Source organism: Stegodyphus dumicola, chromosome 2, assembly GCF_044657685.1.
Source record: "Stegodyphus dumicola isolate Sdum_Otavi_A_Nest chromosome 2, ASM4465768v1".
NCBI lineage: Eukaryota > Metazoa > Arthropoda > Arachnida > Araneae > Eresidae > Stegodyphus > Stegodyphus dumicola.
In genome coordinates, this window is record NC_140769.1 from 191415459 (window position 1) to 191430267 (window position 14809).

At 32.9% G+C, this 14809-nt stretch overlaps 1 protein-coding gene across 8 annotated transcripts in view; it reads left to right on the forward strand.

The window, feature by feature from the left end:
* The window catches only part of Ziz (dedicator of cytokinesis protein Ziz), a 292231-nt gene that overhangs the window by 210697 nt on the left and 66725 nt on the right, over positions 1-14809 (forward strand). For all 8 annotated transcript variants that reach the window (XM_085811589.1, XM_085811587.1, XM_085811582.1 and 5 more), the window contains one exon: positions 8183-8439. In XM_085811589.1, the coding sequence (XP_085667715.1) occupies positions 8183-8439 (257 nt within the window). The remainder of the gene's footprint in view (positions 1-8182; positions 8440-14809) is intronic.

Consider the following 14809-nt stretch of genomic DNA (forward strand, 5'->3'; position numbering starts at 1 on the left):
TATACAGAGTGGTTATAATTAAAGTTCCACATTGAAACGGTCATAAAAGGAAAACTACTGGATCAAATGTTATCAAACTTAGTAATCGTGTAAAGGAGGTCATGGGAATTTATTTTCCGCGAAAAAAAAGGAATTTTAAAACCTCGCCACCAGGGGGGAAATGGCGCTATATTCAATATTGTTAAACGAAATATGGGTCGGAATCTAACTTAACCTTTTGTTGCACAGGTTTAATATGTTGTATACCCTTAAGAAACTTCAAAGTAAGCAAATTACCATTTAAAGGCGTTAAATTCGATAAAAGTCGAGTGCGCCATCCATGTAAGTGAGAAATTCGTCAGTGAAAACCACGAATTAGCGATTAAAAAATGTGAGATCACAAATCACTCGCACAAGTGCGTACAATCTGGAAATCGTTTTCTTACAGATTGCTAATTTGTAATTTTTGAAGCCTGAATTTGGCCCTAAAACATGAAGATACTGATTCAAAATGATTTTAATCGATTTGGGCCAAAGAAATCCCTCATGTTATCTATCTAGTTCCATTGCATTCTCCTACTGCATTCCATTGCACAGCAGTCATTCCACACCGTTTAGTGTTGAATGACAGCTAGTTTTATAACTGAACCATTTTTCTCTGAATGCAGTCGACAGCTGGACCACTGTGATTGCATCTCACTTAGAGTCAATGTTAAAATGTTTCGTGATACATGAACTGCAGTAATGTGGCATTTTAGATACTACAATTTTTATGCAAGGCTGGGCCACACCTCACGTGTGTCGCACAGTTACTTAGGCAACATTTCATGAATGAACGTCTTATAGGCCGACACTTCCCCTCTTCCCCACCAGACCTCAACCTCTGTGACTTTTGGCTATGGGGTTATCTCAAAAGCACTGTTTATGGTGATAATCTAAACAATTTGGCAGAAATGAAAAATGTGAAACATTGACATGTCCGTAACATTCCTTTTGATATGCTAAGAGCTGCTGTTGAGAATGCAGTAACAGGATTTAACTTGCTCTCGGAAAATGCTGGACGCTACATTGAACATGCTTTGTAACACGTTTCGGAAAATATTAAACACATTTTAAACAGATATTTTCATGTCTTTTTTCATTCAACAATATTGTATACAGCGCCATTTTTCCCCTGGTGGTGAAATTTTGAACTCTTTTTTTTTCGCAGAAAATAAATTCCCATAACCTCCTTTACACAATTCCCAAGTTTAATAACATTTGGTCTGGTAGTTTTCCTTTTATGACCATTTCAAATTGAAACTTTAATTATAACCACCATGTAAATTAAACTTTAAAAATTTGAAAGTTTGGTTCAAGTCCCAGCTTTAAAAATATATATATAAATATAATCTTTTATATTAATCCTCTTAGAAAGAATGTTTTAAGAAGCTAATTTTTCTCTCGTGTTATAGATTGTATAAAAAAACATGATCTTTAATATGATTTAGATTGTTTCAGCCGATATAAGAATCGGGTCACTCGGTGGCACAGAATAAATCCTGCTGGACTGTTTTATTTCTTTGTCATTTAGCAAAAATCTTTTAATTAAAATATTTATCCTTTGGCCTTCGCTTTAAACTTTATTTATAGTTAAAATGACTAGAAAATGAAAAGCTGTCTTCAGCTGAAACCCAATTCATGTAATTGATATTTTAAAAAATTGACAAGAATGCAAAATTTATGGAAGTCTAGCAATCGAAAAATCTTAATTTTCTTCTGTGAGCACTGAAAATAACTGTAGAAGGAAAGAAGAAAATTAGGGAGAAAAGTAAACAAAAATTTACAGGGAAATTTGGCTGTCAGACATACCAAGATGTTTCAAAAAGTTGGATGCTTTTGAAGATTCTTTCAGGATACTTCAAAGAATTTAGGTGTTCAAAGAGAAACACTTGGACGTGTACACCAGCAAATACCATCAACTGAGCTTGTGTTAACAGAAAAGACAAAAACGATATCATTGCAGATTAAAGTGAAGAGCGACTGGTTTTAGACTATATGGTTGTATAAATTTAAATTACATTATAAAACATCATATCGTATCATAAATGGAGAATCCCATGATTTTCTCACTCGAATTATTTGAAGATTCAGGAGTTTATCCAGTGATGTATGTGGATGTCACCTATAGATGTTTCCTCCTGATGAAACAGCGGCCGAGCAGTAAAGTCGCTGAACACTGGTAGTTCGGTCCGAGGTTCGAATCCCGCGAACGGGCTGCCTGCATGGGCGTTTTTGTGGTTTTCCCCTTGGTTAACGTGTATGCGAGCCAGTTTCCCTTAGAAAGTCCTCCACGAAGGCATCCCTCCCCTTAGGCAGATAGCCCTAGTGTGCTTTTTCATAGTTAAATAAACCAAAACCTCTTGATGAAACCAATCTTTCCTTTCATCTCATACCTTCAAAATGTTTAGCCTCTAAAGACTGATAAAGGCTCTGACCAAATACTTCGTGAAGAACTTTCTAAGGGAAACCAGCTGGCATACACGGTACACATGAGAAAATCCACGAAAACCAGCCCGTTTACCGGGATTCGAACCCCGGAGTGAACTACCAGTGTTCAACGATTTTCTACCGCTCGGCCGTTTGTGGGCCTTTATGAAATGGAAGGCGATAACTTTATTTAAAATGATTGTCAGAAATACCAAGATGTTTCGAAAAGTTGGATGCTTTTTAATATACTTGCAGAATGCCTAAAGAAAAAGAGCAAGAATAAAGTGAAATGCCTGAAGAAAAAGAGAAAAAAAAAAAAAAAAAAAATTTTTTTTGTGTAAAATTTAGTATTTGTATTTTTTTTTTAAATTTAAAACCTTTTAATCTTATGATATTTGATTCTTGCGATTTCAAAAATAAAATATTTGATTAAAATATGAATAACATTTCAAGAAACCAAATGTAGAATGAAATTGTGTAAAGCAATGGGCACAATGATAAAACTGTTTAAAGCAGTGTATGCAAGTCATCCTAAGTTAAAATGTCGGTTATACCTCTCTCTTATTTATATATATCTTACGGAACATTGAAAGGCGTGGCAGTTTTCAAACGCATCGTAGTCTGGGTTACAAAGTATTCTTCCGAAAGAAACGCAGTTCAAATAAAATAAAATAAAATTCTGGAAAATTTATATTAATAAATATATTTGAAATGCTCAGTTCGAAGGAATAAATAGAAAATTTTAAAACAATTATCTGAAGAGACATTGCAACACAAACAATTAAAATAAAAGTGTAAAAATTTAAAAATTACCTAAAATAATAACTATGACAAAAAATATATATAAAGAAAACTATTTGAAAGAAATAAACGCTGCATCTTTATTTACGCAGTTCGAATAGGTAAATAGAAATTTTTAAACAGTTTTTCGAAAAAAACCATGCAACTGAAACAATTAAAATGAAATTCGAAAAAGAAAAAATTACTTAAAATAATAACAGTTATAATTAAAAATATAATATAAAGAATGTTATATGGAAAAAAGGAACGACGGTGTCTTTTTTCCCTCTCACGGGAAAGGAAACTAGGTTGCCATATATTAAGAAGTTCGCCAAGTGAACTATCCATGGCGCAAACTGAAAAAAAAGTGCCAACATAAATTTGTGAATTTCTCCGTAAATTTCGCTCCAAATTTTACAAAATTTCATATTTAGGCGTAATTTGAGCTGTAGAATCGAAATATGTAAAAAAAATGGTATGTTATTTCAGGAAAAGTCCGATTTTGTGTCAAAATACCTATGTTAGAATAGTGCTATATATAAATCTAATATATATCCTAAGTCGCACTTTCGAGACATGAAGAACGCAATTTGAATTTTGTCAATCGGCCCAGTGGAACGGGAGATATAGCACCGTCCCATTTTTTTTTTTAGCAGTGTACATGCTCAACTCTCACAGGAATGCAAATTTCATGTCCTGATTTCATAAATTTTGCCAAACTGCTGATGATAATTTATGGAAGTGCACACTACTCCTCTGAAAATGCAATTTTCAAATCTTGGAGGAATCATGGAGGCACAACTGATGGGCGTCAACAAGCTGCGGCTCATGGACCAAATCTGGCCTGCAGTCTGTGTTAATCTTAATATTGTTTAATATTTTAATTGGCTTAATATTGTTTTTTACGTGAAAAATTTTGAGTAAAAAATATGCACCCTAATGCATAATTGAGCTCAGAAGTTGTTTGCTAAAATAAGCAGGCAGCAAAATATTCCAAAGTCACTTCATTGATTGCTAAAATTGGAAAGTTTAACATTGAATGATTCATGACAATGCAATTTTTTCATAAGAGTAAAAACTGATAATGAAGCAGTGGCTAAAGTCAGCTTATAAAAAGCTCATTTATTAGCTGAAAAAGAAAGCATTTACCAATGGTGAATTAGTTTGTTTTCATTTGTCAGTCCTCCTGTGAAAACAAGTATTAGGACTTTGGAAGCCACATCAAGAGTCATTCAAAAGACAAGGAGGGGGGGAATTGAAGTGGTTTTCATTGTCTGTTGATGAGTTGACAGACATTATTGATAGTGCCCAATTGCTGCAATTTATTTTCAAGATCAGTACTGAGAATGAGGTGACTGAAGAATAAGTGTCTATGAATAACCTTTATGGAAAACTGCAGGTGAAGCTATCATTAACATCGGCAAGACATTGTTAACACAGTACCACTTGCAATGGAATCAGTTAAAATAAGTCTTAACTAATGGTGGTAAAAATATGTGTGGAACATATAGGGGATTAGGTGGACAAATTTTTAAGGCTTATAAAGAAACTAAATTCTTAAAATCTCTGGTAATTTATTATGAAATTCATAAGCAAGCTGTTTGCAGGAAACATTTCAATCTGTCATATGTTACTGAACCAGTAGTGCCCACAGTTAACTTTACTTACTCAAACCATCGTGAACATAACCATTGTGAGTTTTGTGATTTTTTATTAGAAACCAAAGCTGAATGTCTTGACTTGTTCTGCCATGCAGAAGTTTGATGGCTTGGTGATGGAAAGTTTTGAATGAGATTTTCTTAACTCATAGAAGTCATAGAATATTTTTTTTAGGAGAACAGCTGCCCAGACTGCTATACAACTACTTTTGTAAGCAGCCTGTGACTTTGGAAATTAGCACTTGCTATGTACATCATGGGATATCTTAATGAATTCAATTTAAAATTATAGGAATAAACAGTGCATAAAGCCATATTGCTAAAAACTTGCATTGTTTGAAACACAAATCACATTAAAGAAGTTTAAATAATTTTCCATGCTGTAAAAAATTTCAAATATTAGCAAAATCTTCATTCCCTCAAAAATTCACAGGAAATTTATTTTCTGAGCTTAAACTACAGTTACAGTAATGTTTTGGATCTTGAAGCAAGTGCAAAAGACATTTCCATACTTTAAAGTCCATTTGACTGTACAACTGAAAGCTTTTTTCAGACCAGTAGTTAGAAGTGATTGATCTGAAAAAAGTGATATGCTTAATGTTTAAAGAAATTGATTTAACCCAATTCTATAAATACCTTTCCAAAGATACATGCAGCCAATTAAAATCATATTTATGGGAATTTATATCTATATTTAGGAGTACTTATTAATGTGAAAAGACATTTTCAAAAAAGAATTATGTAAAGTTACAATACAGATATTATTAACAGATGACCATTTGCAAAAAACTTTAATGATAGGAAATATTGACTTTTAACTCCAGTATAATGAATTAGTATCTCAGAGAAAGTAATTACATTTATCTCGTCAGTACAAAATTTAACTTATTCTGTAACAAGTTTATGAATAAATAGAAATATCCTCTCTCTCTCTCTCTGTGTGTGTGCATACATCAGAAAAATGTGTATAAATATGTAAATATAATCTAAAAAAAAACTTTGAAACTTTTTTGGTTTTCTTTTGTTTACCTGCCAAGCCTAAAATTTTATGATTTGGTAAAAAAAAAAAAAAAAAAAAAAAAAAAAAGATTACCAACTCCTGGCTAAGACATATCACACATGCTTAATTGGGTTCAAGTCTCATGAATAAGCTAGCCAGCCCATTTGAGTGATATCTTCTGTTTCGAAGCATTTTGGTATAAGATTCTCTGTGTATATGATCATTATCATCCATTAACAAAAATTCTGAACTAACAGCAACCCTAAACAGCCTTACATGGGGCTCCAAGATTTCATCTACATACCTGTGACTAATTACAGAACCTCTGTCATAGATAAGCAGCTCAGAAAGCCATTTTGGATAACCATGAAGCTACTTCTGAAGAACCATTAAGGAAGGCAAGTTGCATGTTCCTCACTCCCTCCAGATCAAAACACATCTGGAGTCACTGTTCAGGGTAGGACATAAACCAATGGTTTTCTTGCATTTAATTCAACCACATGAAGATTTACGCAGAAGCAGAATGGCTGATTTAAGTTCTTGTGGCAATCTGAAGTTCTAAAATCAGCTTTTTGGTAGTCACTTTGTAGTTTTTTTCAGGCTGTCAATGATAGAAAAGGGTCTTCTGATGCAGTTGTTGCCCTTGGCTTCCTTTGATCAGGATGTCTACTGATCCACTGCTTAGAAAGTTGTTCCGCTATTTTTTAAAGGACATGAGATTGGGGGATCTCCATTGTGTTTTCTTCCCCTCCTGGAATCTGCCTTTTTAACTGCCATTTCTCTTTTTCCCTTAAATGATGCCTTTGAGTCATAACTAATGAATGCTGTTAACTCTTTGATATCACATTAACTTTAAACAATATTACACTTTTAAAGCCAAAATTCCAGCATGCATCAATTGCTTAATTTGCAAAAATTCTAGTAAGCATCCATTGCAGGATGCATCAGTTGCTTAATTTATGTATGTCATGTGTTAATCTGTAATAATTAAATCAAATAACTATACCATTGGACATTGATTGAAAACCTTACTCAGTGTCCATATTTTTCAGATTATCTCAGCTAAAGAAAAATTATAAAATATATTGGTATTAACAAAAAATTAAGACTTTTATAATAATTTATAGCTTAACTCATAAATAATGATTTTATTATTTGCATTTTTAGTTTTAAATTTATTACTTCCTAATATGAAGTAAAAGAAGTATTGTGATCGCAAAAAATTTCGCATATCGCATTTCAACAAAAATATCTGTTTTGACCACTCTTGAATCCATTTGAATGATGTTTTTGCTTGACATCTATACATACGGACAGAATAAGGATTCTTTTTTCCAAAATGGATATTAAAATGGACTTAAAAGTGGAGTCAGAAGAAATTTGTTCACGACATCTCTATGTACGTACGTATGTATGTATCTTGCATAACTCAAAAAATGAATAACCGTAGAATGTTGAAATTTTGTATATGGGACTTCTATACATGTAGTTGTGAACCTCCCTTTTTCTTTGCAATTGGTTGCACCCAAATGTGTATATATAGGCAGTATACTGCCACTTTGTTACCCGTCTTGGTGAGCTCAGTTTTTTTTTTTTTTTTAATATGTTGGTAAATTGTGCAGTTTTTGCTTAAAAAGTGATTGAATTATACTGTTCTTATATTCCAGTTAAGGATTTTGTGCCTTTAGTTAATCTGCATGCGATTGTTATAGAATTATCAACGTTAATGAGGCCATTTTTTGTTTACATTTTGAAACTCTTAGTAGACTAGTGAATGATGTTAGTTGGTGCATCAATTTCAGTATCTTTTTACACAATGTGATCAAGCACGAACACGTTTGTCTTCCTGCCTGCTGACAGAATTGCTTGTTTTTGCATAGAAACTGTAATTTTAATTGTAATTTTTTTTAGAACTCATATGTGGTGTTTTAGGTTTTTCTGTTTTCTACAGTTTAATGAAGACTGAGCTTTCATGTATTTCTGCCTTGTGGTGAACTGAGAACTGAATTGATTGACTGTAAAATATATCTCTAATGAAATTCAAGGAAATAAGTTTAAATGATGTGCAGCAAAAAGTTTATATAATTTAATAATCTGTACAAGGAAGTCTTGTGGTGTCCACATCAGATATTTTTTGTTTTATAATATTTTTGTTTCACACTGTGTTTTTAATTATAAATGCTGAAGATTAATCATAATTGCTTTTCTGTGATGAAATAATCTGTTTTGACAGTCATTGTAACCTGTATACTATGTTTAGTTTATTAATGCCTTTTTACCTTCACTTTTTTTTTAGCTCCCTTATCCTCATCAGAAGCTGATACATTTTATCGGGCCTTGCTTGAAGCAAATATGGCGACCGAAGTTGGATTGATAGCACTTGATGTCTTAGGTCTTTACTCATTGCATATGAAAGAACAGTTGCTATATCGAGAAGGGGATAATCTTCTCATGAAAAAGATATTTGATATTTATGTATCTTTTTTACAAGTTGGACAGTCTGAGAAAATGTTCAAGCATTTATTTGCTGCTCTCCGAGCTTTCATTAACAAGGTTGGGAAAATTAATTTACTTATTTCTTTATATGTACAGAATCATCACAATTAAGGTATCTCATTTATGGCTTTGTGGAATATCATCTTGTAATCCATACTACAGATTCTTTTTGGAACGTATTATGCATTATGTCAGAAAAAGTCCAATTTTGTGTCAAAATACCTATGTTAAAAGCAATGCTATATATATCCAGACATGAAAAATGCAATTTTGACAATCATCCCAGTAGAACAGTACATATAGAACTGTCCTTTTTTTTTTTTTTTTTTTTTTTTTGTGCAAGGAATATAGGAAACCCAGTTAATCAAATCAAGGTGATGATGTATTATTATGTACCTCATTTTAGTTTTCATGCTACTCTAGGGAGCATTAAACATTTCTTTTGTGTTTAATGTAGCATGAAAACTACTCTAGGACCACTTTTCCAGTATTTAAACTATGCATCTTCTGATTGCTGATTGGATCTGCTAATCACATATACCACGAAGAATGCACATAAGGGAATTTGATAATTCTTTATCACTGGGTAAACTTTTTTGAGAATATTAGCAAGTTGTCTGAGCTCGCTGAGTTACTGTTGAGTGGTTTCAAAACATTATCAACAGTTTTATTTTACAGCTATTGCAGCATCTATATGTAGATTCAAAAATAGCCATTTATTTTCATTGTGCGGCCTAGTGGTTAAGTTGCTGAACGCTGGTAGTTCTGTCCGAGATTCAAATCCCATGAACGGACTGGCTGCATGGGCATTTTTGTGGTTTTTCCCATGTGTAACATATATATGAGCCAGTTACTCTTAGAAAGTCCTCCAAGAAAGCATTCCTCCTCTTAGGCAGATAGCCCTCGAGGCTTTGCTGGAATTAAACAAATCAAACCATATTTTCATTGTACATTTTTCACTGTATAGATAGCCATTTTCATCTGATATAATCCTTTGTGAATAGTGACATGGAGGTTGCTTTATGAGAGACAGGATTTGTTAAGATCTCCTGATACTCTGGTGAAATTGAAAAACAACATGGGTAAAGTGGTAGTCTCAAACAGCTGCTTTCTGCAGTAGAATGTGTAAATGCGAAAGGACAAAAAATGGGGCATGTGGAGAAAAACAGAACATTGAAATGTGCAAAGAAAGGATACATATTTTAAATAATTAAAAACATATATATACACTCATTTTTATCACATTTTTCTTTCTTAAAAAGAATTCACTTTATACATTATGCAGTATCTATCATACTAGATTTTAGAATTAGTTCCTCTCTCTTCAGCTGCCACATATGATAATGCATAATGTAAACCTGCAAAGTTCTGCAGTATGTAGATCACTGTATTGTACTTAAGGCTGTAAACAGCACTGTTTTAATTATTACCACAGTGTACTTCATAAAGTTGTGTGTGTTTTGATATATACATCTTTCAGATGCTTCTGAATTTCCCCTTCTTTTTTTGGATGACGTTCTCTTAAAATAGTTATTTCTTTTGGGGGATGAATTTATTAATCAAATGTGAAAATTATCTCTACTTCCTTTTTTATTTACATGGATTGTTTAACCAACTAATTAGCTATCATATTATCTTTATTTAATTATTTTCTTTTTAAATTTCTGTGTGTTTTGTTCCAAAATTTCTTAACAGTTATTCTATTTATGTAATCACTAAAGTATTATGTGGGATTATCGCATGTCCTGTTTTTCAAAAATAAAATTAATGTATAGGAAAAAATTTTAAATTACACATGTGTCCAGAAATTGGAATAATGGATGTTAATTTTTAGCCATGTTATCTTTTAAATAACAGAAGCATAATTCTGTAAAGATACAAAATGCAGAGTAGAAAGAAGAAAATAGGAAATTCCAGAATGTTGTCAAAATTTGGTTCAGTGCTTGCTAGAATATTTGGGTATGTAGTCTTAGTCATTTAAAAATTTTCTTGTTTCAAATTAATAAAACCTGGTTTGTGCAGAAATTAAACCATTCATCAAATTTATCAAATATGAAAGGTCCAAGTAAAGCCATGTCAATATATTTTTGTCCTGTGGCAAAGAAGTAAATTCATGCCCCTGTGTAGAATCAAATTAACTGTAACTGTATATTTTTATATTCAATATTAATTAAAAAAGAAAATGTAAAGCGAACTGGTAATTAGATGAAAGACCTATCTGGTCTCAAAAACTTTTGCGCATAATGCTGCAAAGAGATTTGAAAGAATAGTAGTAGGTAGGAACATTGCAGCAACCTTGCTAAAAAGTTATAGTTAATAGTACTAATAATGTTTTTTAATCATAACTTTATACACTAAAAAAAATAATGCATGTAGTAATTAACAGCTCATTTCTAACTTCCTCCTACATGTTTATATGTAACGTTTTAATTTCGATGCTGACATTATTGGATAAAGCATTATTAGTGAAGTTGTTTTGCCTCAGCCACAATTGCCAACTGAAACTTTACAAAGGTTTCGGACACAGAAGAAATGGAAGAAAACTCCAATCACTCTTGTCAGACTGGTATGACATTTTGATGAAATGGGAAGTTTATGTCATCACCTTCATAGTGGTGCACCAAGTTTATCAGAGGTCCATACTTCCATGTGTCTTTGCAAACTGACACTCTAAGGAAACAATCAATAACTGCAGTAAGTACAGCAAAAGAATTAGTATGCCAAAGTCTTCAATAATCCAAATCCTTCAAAGTGTTTTAAAATTGTACCCTTTAAGTTGGAATCAGTCCACCAGCTCTTATCAAATGACAAAGCTAAGCAATATTGATTCACAAACTGAGCTTTATTGGAAATTGATGATAATGCACAATATCATCTTAATATCTTGTGGACAGATAAGTCTCATTTTCCATTGCATAGAACCATTAACACCCATAACTGTAGAATTTGGACAAAAGAGAACCCACAGTCCTACATCGAGGAGCTCCTACATTCACCGCATTTAACTGTTTGGTGTGGTTTCAGTATATCTATTATTATGGCTCCTTTTTTCTTTGAAGAGAGCTGTGCGAAAGCTGGCTGGAAGGCCTGCTAAATTATTGGAAAATGCTACTTGTAACTGCTGCAGGAGAAAGTGATATCGCACTTAATGGAACATAATGTCTTTGACACAATGACTTTGATGCAAGATGGGACACGTCCTCATATCACAACCAAAGTGAAACTGTTCCGAAGAACTTTCACCAAAGAACGATTAGTTAGCTATCATTATAGAAATGAGTGGCCTCCTTGCTTGCCGGACTTAATAGCACTTGATTTTAGGGTTTGAGATTTTGGGGGGAAGTCCACAGTATTCTTCTTTGGTGCAGTTAAAGAATGCCATACATCAGTAAATCACTTGCATCCATTCAGATATGCTACATGCTGCTGTTAATGGTGTTGTAACTCGCATACAAACTGTAATTTGTGGCAATGGTGGACGCATAGAATAAGAGTAATATGCTTGTAAACATGTGCCTGAATGCAAATAGATATTGTTTCCTTTGAAATGTATGATTTGCTGCTGTTTATCAACAAAAATGTAAACTATTTTTTTTCTTTACCACTCTCCCAAAAAAGTCCCCCTTCATAAGAATAACTGTTTTGCAAACCATGTTCAGTTGTACCAGTTCCTACAAATTGTATATATATATATTCAAAATAAAAGTAATTAAAAATAAATTAAAAAGCCTATGACCTGCACTAAAGCTGCAAAGTAATAAACCAATAATTCATAATAATTTATAAGAAAAAAAACTTTCCATATACCATCTCCAAGGAACACAAATTCAATTTAAAACCATAAATGAAAAAAAAAATTTTTTTTAGTCAGAATTTTAATTAGTATTTTCAAGACCTTGCTTAAAAACATGAAAATCTGCTAAGAAAAATTTTTAATCACAAAAATACCAAAACCAAATGTAAATATTTTAAGCATTGAAAAAAAAAAAAGTTATTGCCATTGATTGCAGATTAATCGACTTATCAAGGGGATAGACTGATCTTCCATCAATTAACAACAACTAAATTAAGAGAGAGTGTTTCATCTTACTTCCAAGTAAGCATCAAATTATTTGCTAGTTCCAAATCATAAGTCTTAGTTAATTCTCAATCCTAATAAAGGCTTATATAAAGAAGAATGTCTGTTTGTGTGTGTCTTTGTTTACAATACACTCAGTTACTACTATAGCTATCGTCACTAAACCTTCTGCAATTCTTTTTTGAGTCCTGGGAAAGGTCAGCATCCACTTTTTTTAAAAAAAATACAATATATGTATATTTTACATGAATTAAATGGACTTCTGATTAAAAACCCAGTAATTTAAAAGCTTTGCATTGCCACTCTGTAAAGCGCAAGATATATATGTTTCAAATTTAATCAGAATACTCGGCAATATAAAAAAATTTTGTTGCCACTCAAATTGCACTGCCCAAATTAAAATATTTAATTTTTCACACAATAACACGCATTGATACATTTATCTTTAAAGCTAAATTTTCATATTTCTTATGAATATTTTTCTCATTTTCTGTAAAGAAAGAGATAATCCTTCTATTATGTATGTTTATAGTTCAGTATAACGTATATGAAGGCTATTTGCTTAAAGAGGATACATACTTATCTAGAGAACTTTCTAAGGGAAATAGACTAATATTTATGTTATACATAGGAAAAATGTATATGAAAATACCTTTGTAGGCACTGCATTTATCAGAATTTGATGTTGGATTAATTTCTGTTTTCAGAATGCAGCTTTTATATGTAGTTAAAAGTTTTCAATAGGGAGACTTTATCTTTTCTGTTTCTTGCAGAATTAAATTCTGTGCATAAAATTTTAAATTGGTTTATTTAAAGAGTGTATTAGTTTCAGTGCATTGTAACGATTTATCATTTGATGCCTTGTATAAATTTGAGGCATTTAAATATATTAAGAATGATACACTTAAAAGGTAAGTAGAGCCATGCTGTCAAAAATAACATAAGTGTTAATGAAGCTCCATCTTTTTTTAAATATTAAATTGCTAATGACTTATTGTGTTCTTGATTGTGATTGGTTAATTGACTAGGGAAAAGTATGCAAATGAGGAAGAGCTCCAGCAAGTAGCGCTATATTTATTGTTTTAAATTTGGTATTTTAAAACAGTGTTTCTTGTTATACTTCAAAATTGAAAGCTAACAATCGTAATTTTTTTAATGTACCGTATTTACGCGAATCTAATGCGCATCGTTTTTGGCCAAATGTAGTATTCAAAATTAGGGTGCGCATTAGATTCGATGGCGCATTAGATTCGAGTGCAAAGTTTGCCGATGAGTCAACCAAATTTAAATCGTAACAAGGGATTACTGTATTTCTCAACTACATTTACCGTTACATTTATCGTTGACACATTATTGCATAGAGGATACAAACTGCAGAGTACGTAGTCAAGAAATGGAGGGCAAACAGAGAAGAATGTCATATGACGCTACTTTCAAACGTAAAGTAATTCTTTATGCTGAAAAAAATGGCAATAGAAAGGCAGGGAGAGAGTTCAACGTAGCTGAGAGCAATGTTCGCTTGTGGCGGCAACAGAAATTGGCACTGTTTGCAACTAAAGCTAGTAGAAAGAAATTCACTGGCCCTCGCAAAGGAAGAAACCCTAAAATTGAAGAAAAAGTTTTGGAATTTGTACGTGAAAGGAGGGAGAATGGACAACCTGTGACTAGTGACACCATAAGGAATAAAGCAAAAGAGGAGGCTGAAGTTCTTGGAATACCGAAACAAGAGTTTAAGGCTAGCCGTGGATGGGTGGATCAGTTTATGAAGCAGATGGGCTTATCTCTAAGACGCCGTACAACAATATGCCAAAAGCTTTTTGCAGATTTTGAGGGAAAACTACTAACATTTCAGCGGTATGTCATCACACTTCGGAAGGAAAAGAATTTTTCAATGGGGCAAATTGGCAACGCTGCCGAGACGCCAATTTGGTTTGATATGCTTGTAACTACACCATTACGAAGAATGGGACTAAGGAAGTTATCATCAAAACTTCGGGATGTGAAAAACAACGCGTAACAGTGATGCTGGCAATAACAGCAGACGGGTGCAAACTTCCCCCTTTCTTAATCTTCAAACGGAAAACATCCCTAAAACCCCTAAAAATGAAAAGCTATTCCCAGACGATGTCCTGATTCGAAACCAAGAGAAGGGGTGGATGACGGAATCATTAATGCTTGATTGGCTCCGAAATGTATGGGAACGCCGTTCCGGTGGGCTCTCCAATCCACCATCAATGTTTTGTCTGGACGCAGTTCGTGGTCATCTCACCGACGACGTAAAAAAGAAGATGCACAGCCTAGGCAGCGATCTTGTTATAATTCCTGGAGGGATGACGTCTGTGTTACAAC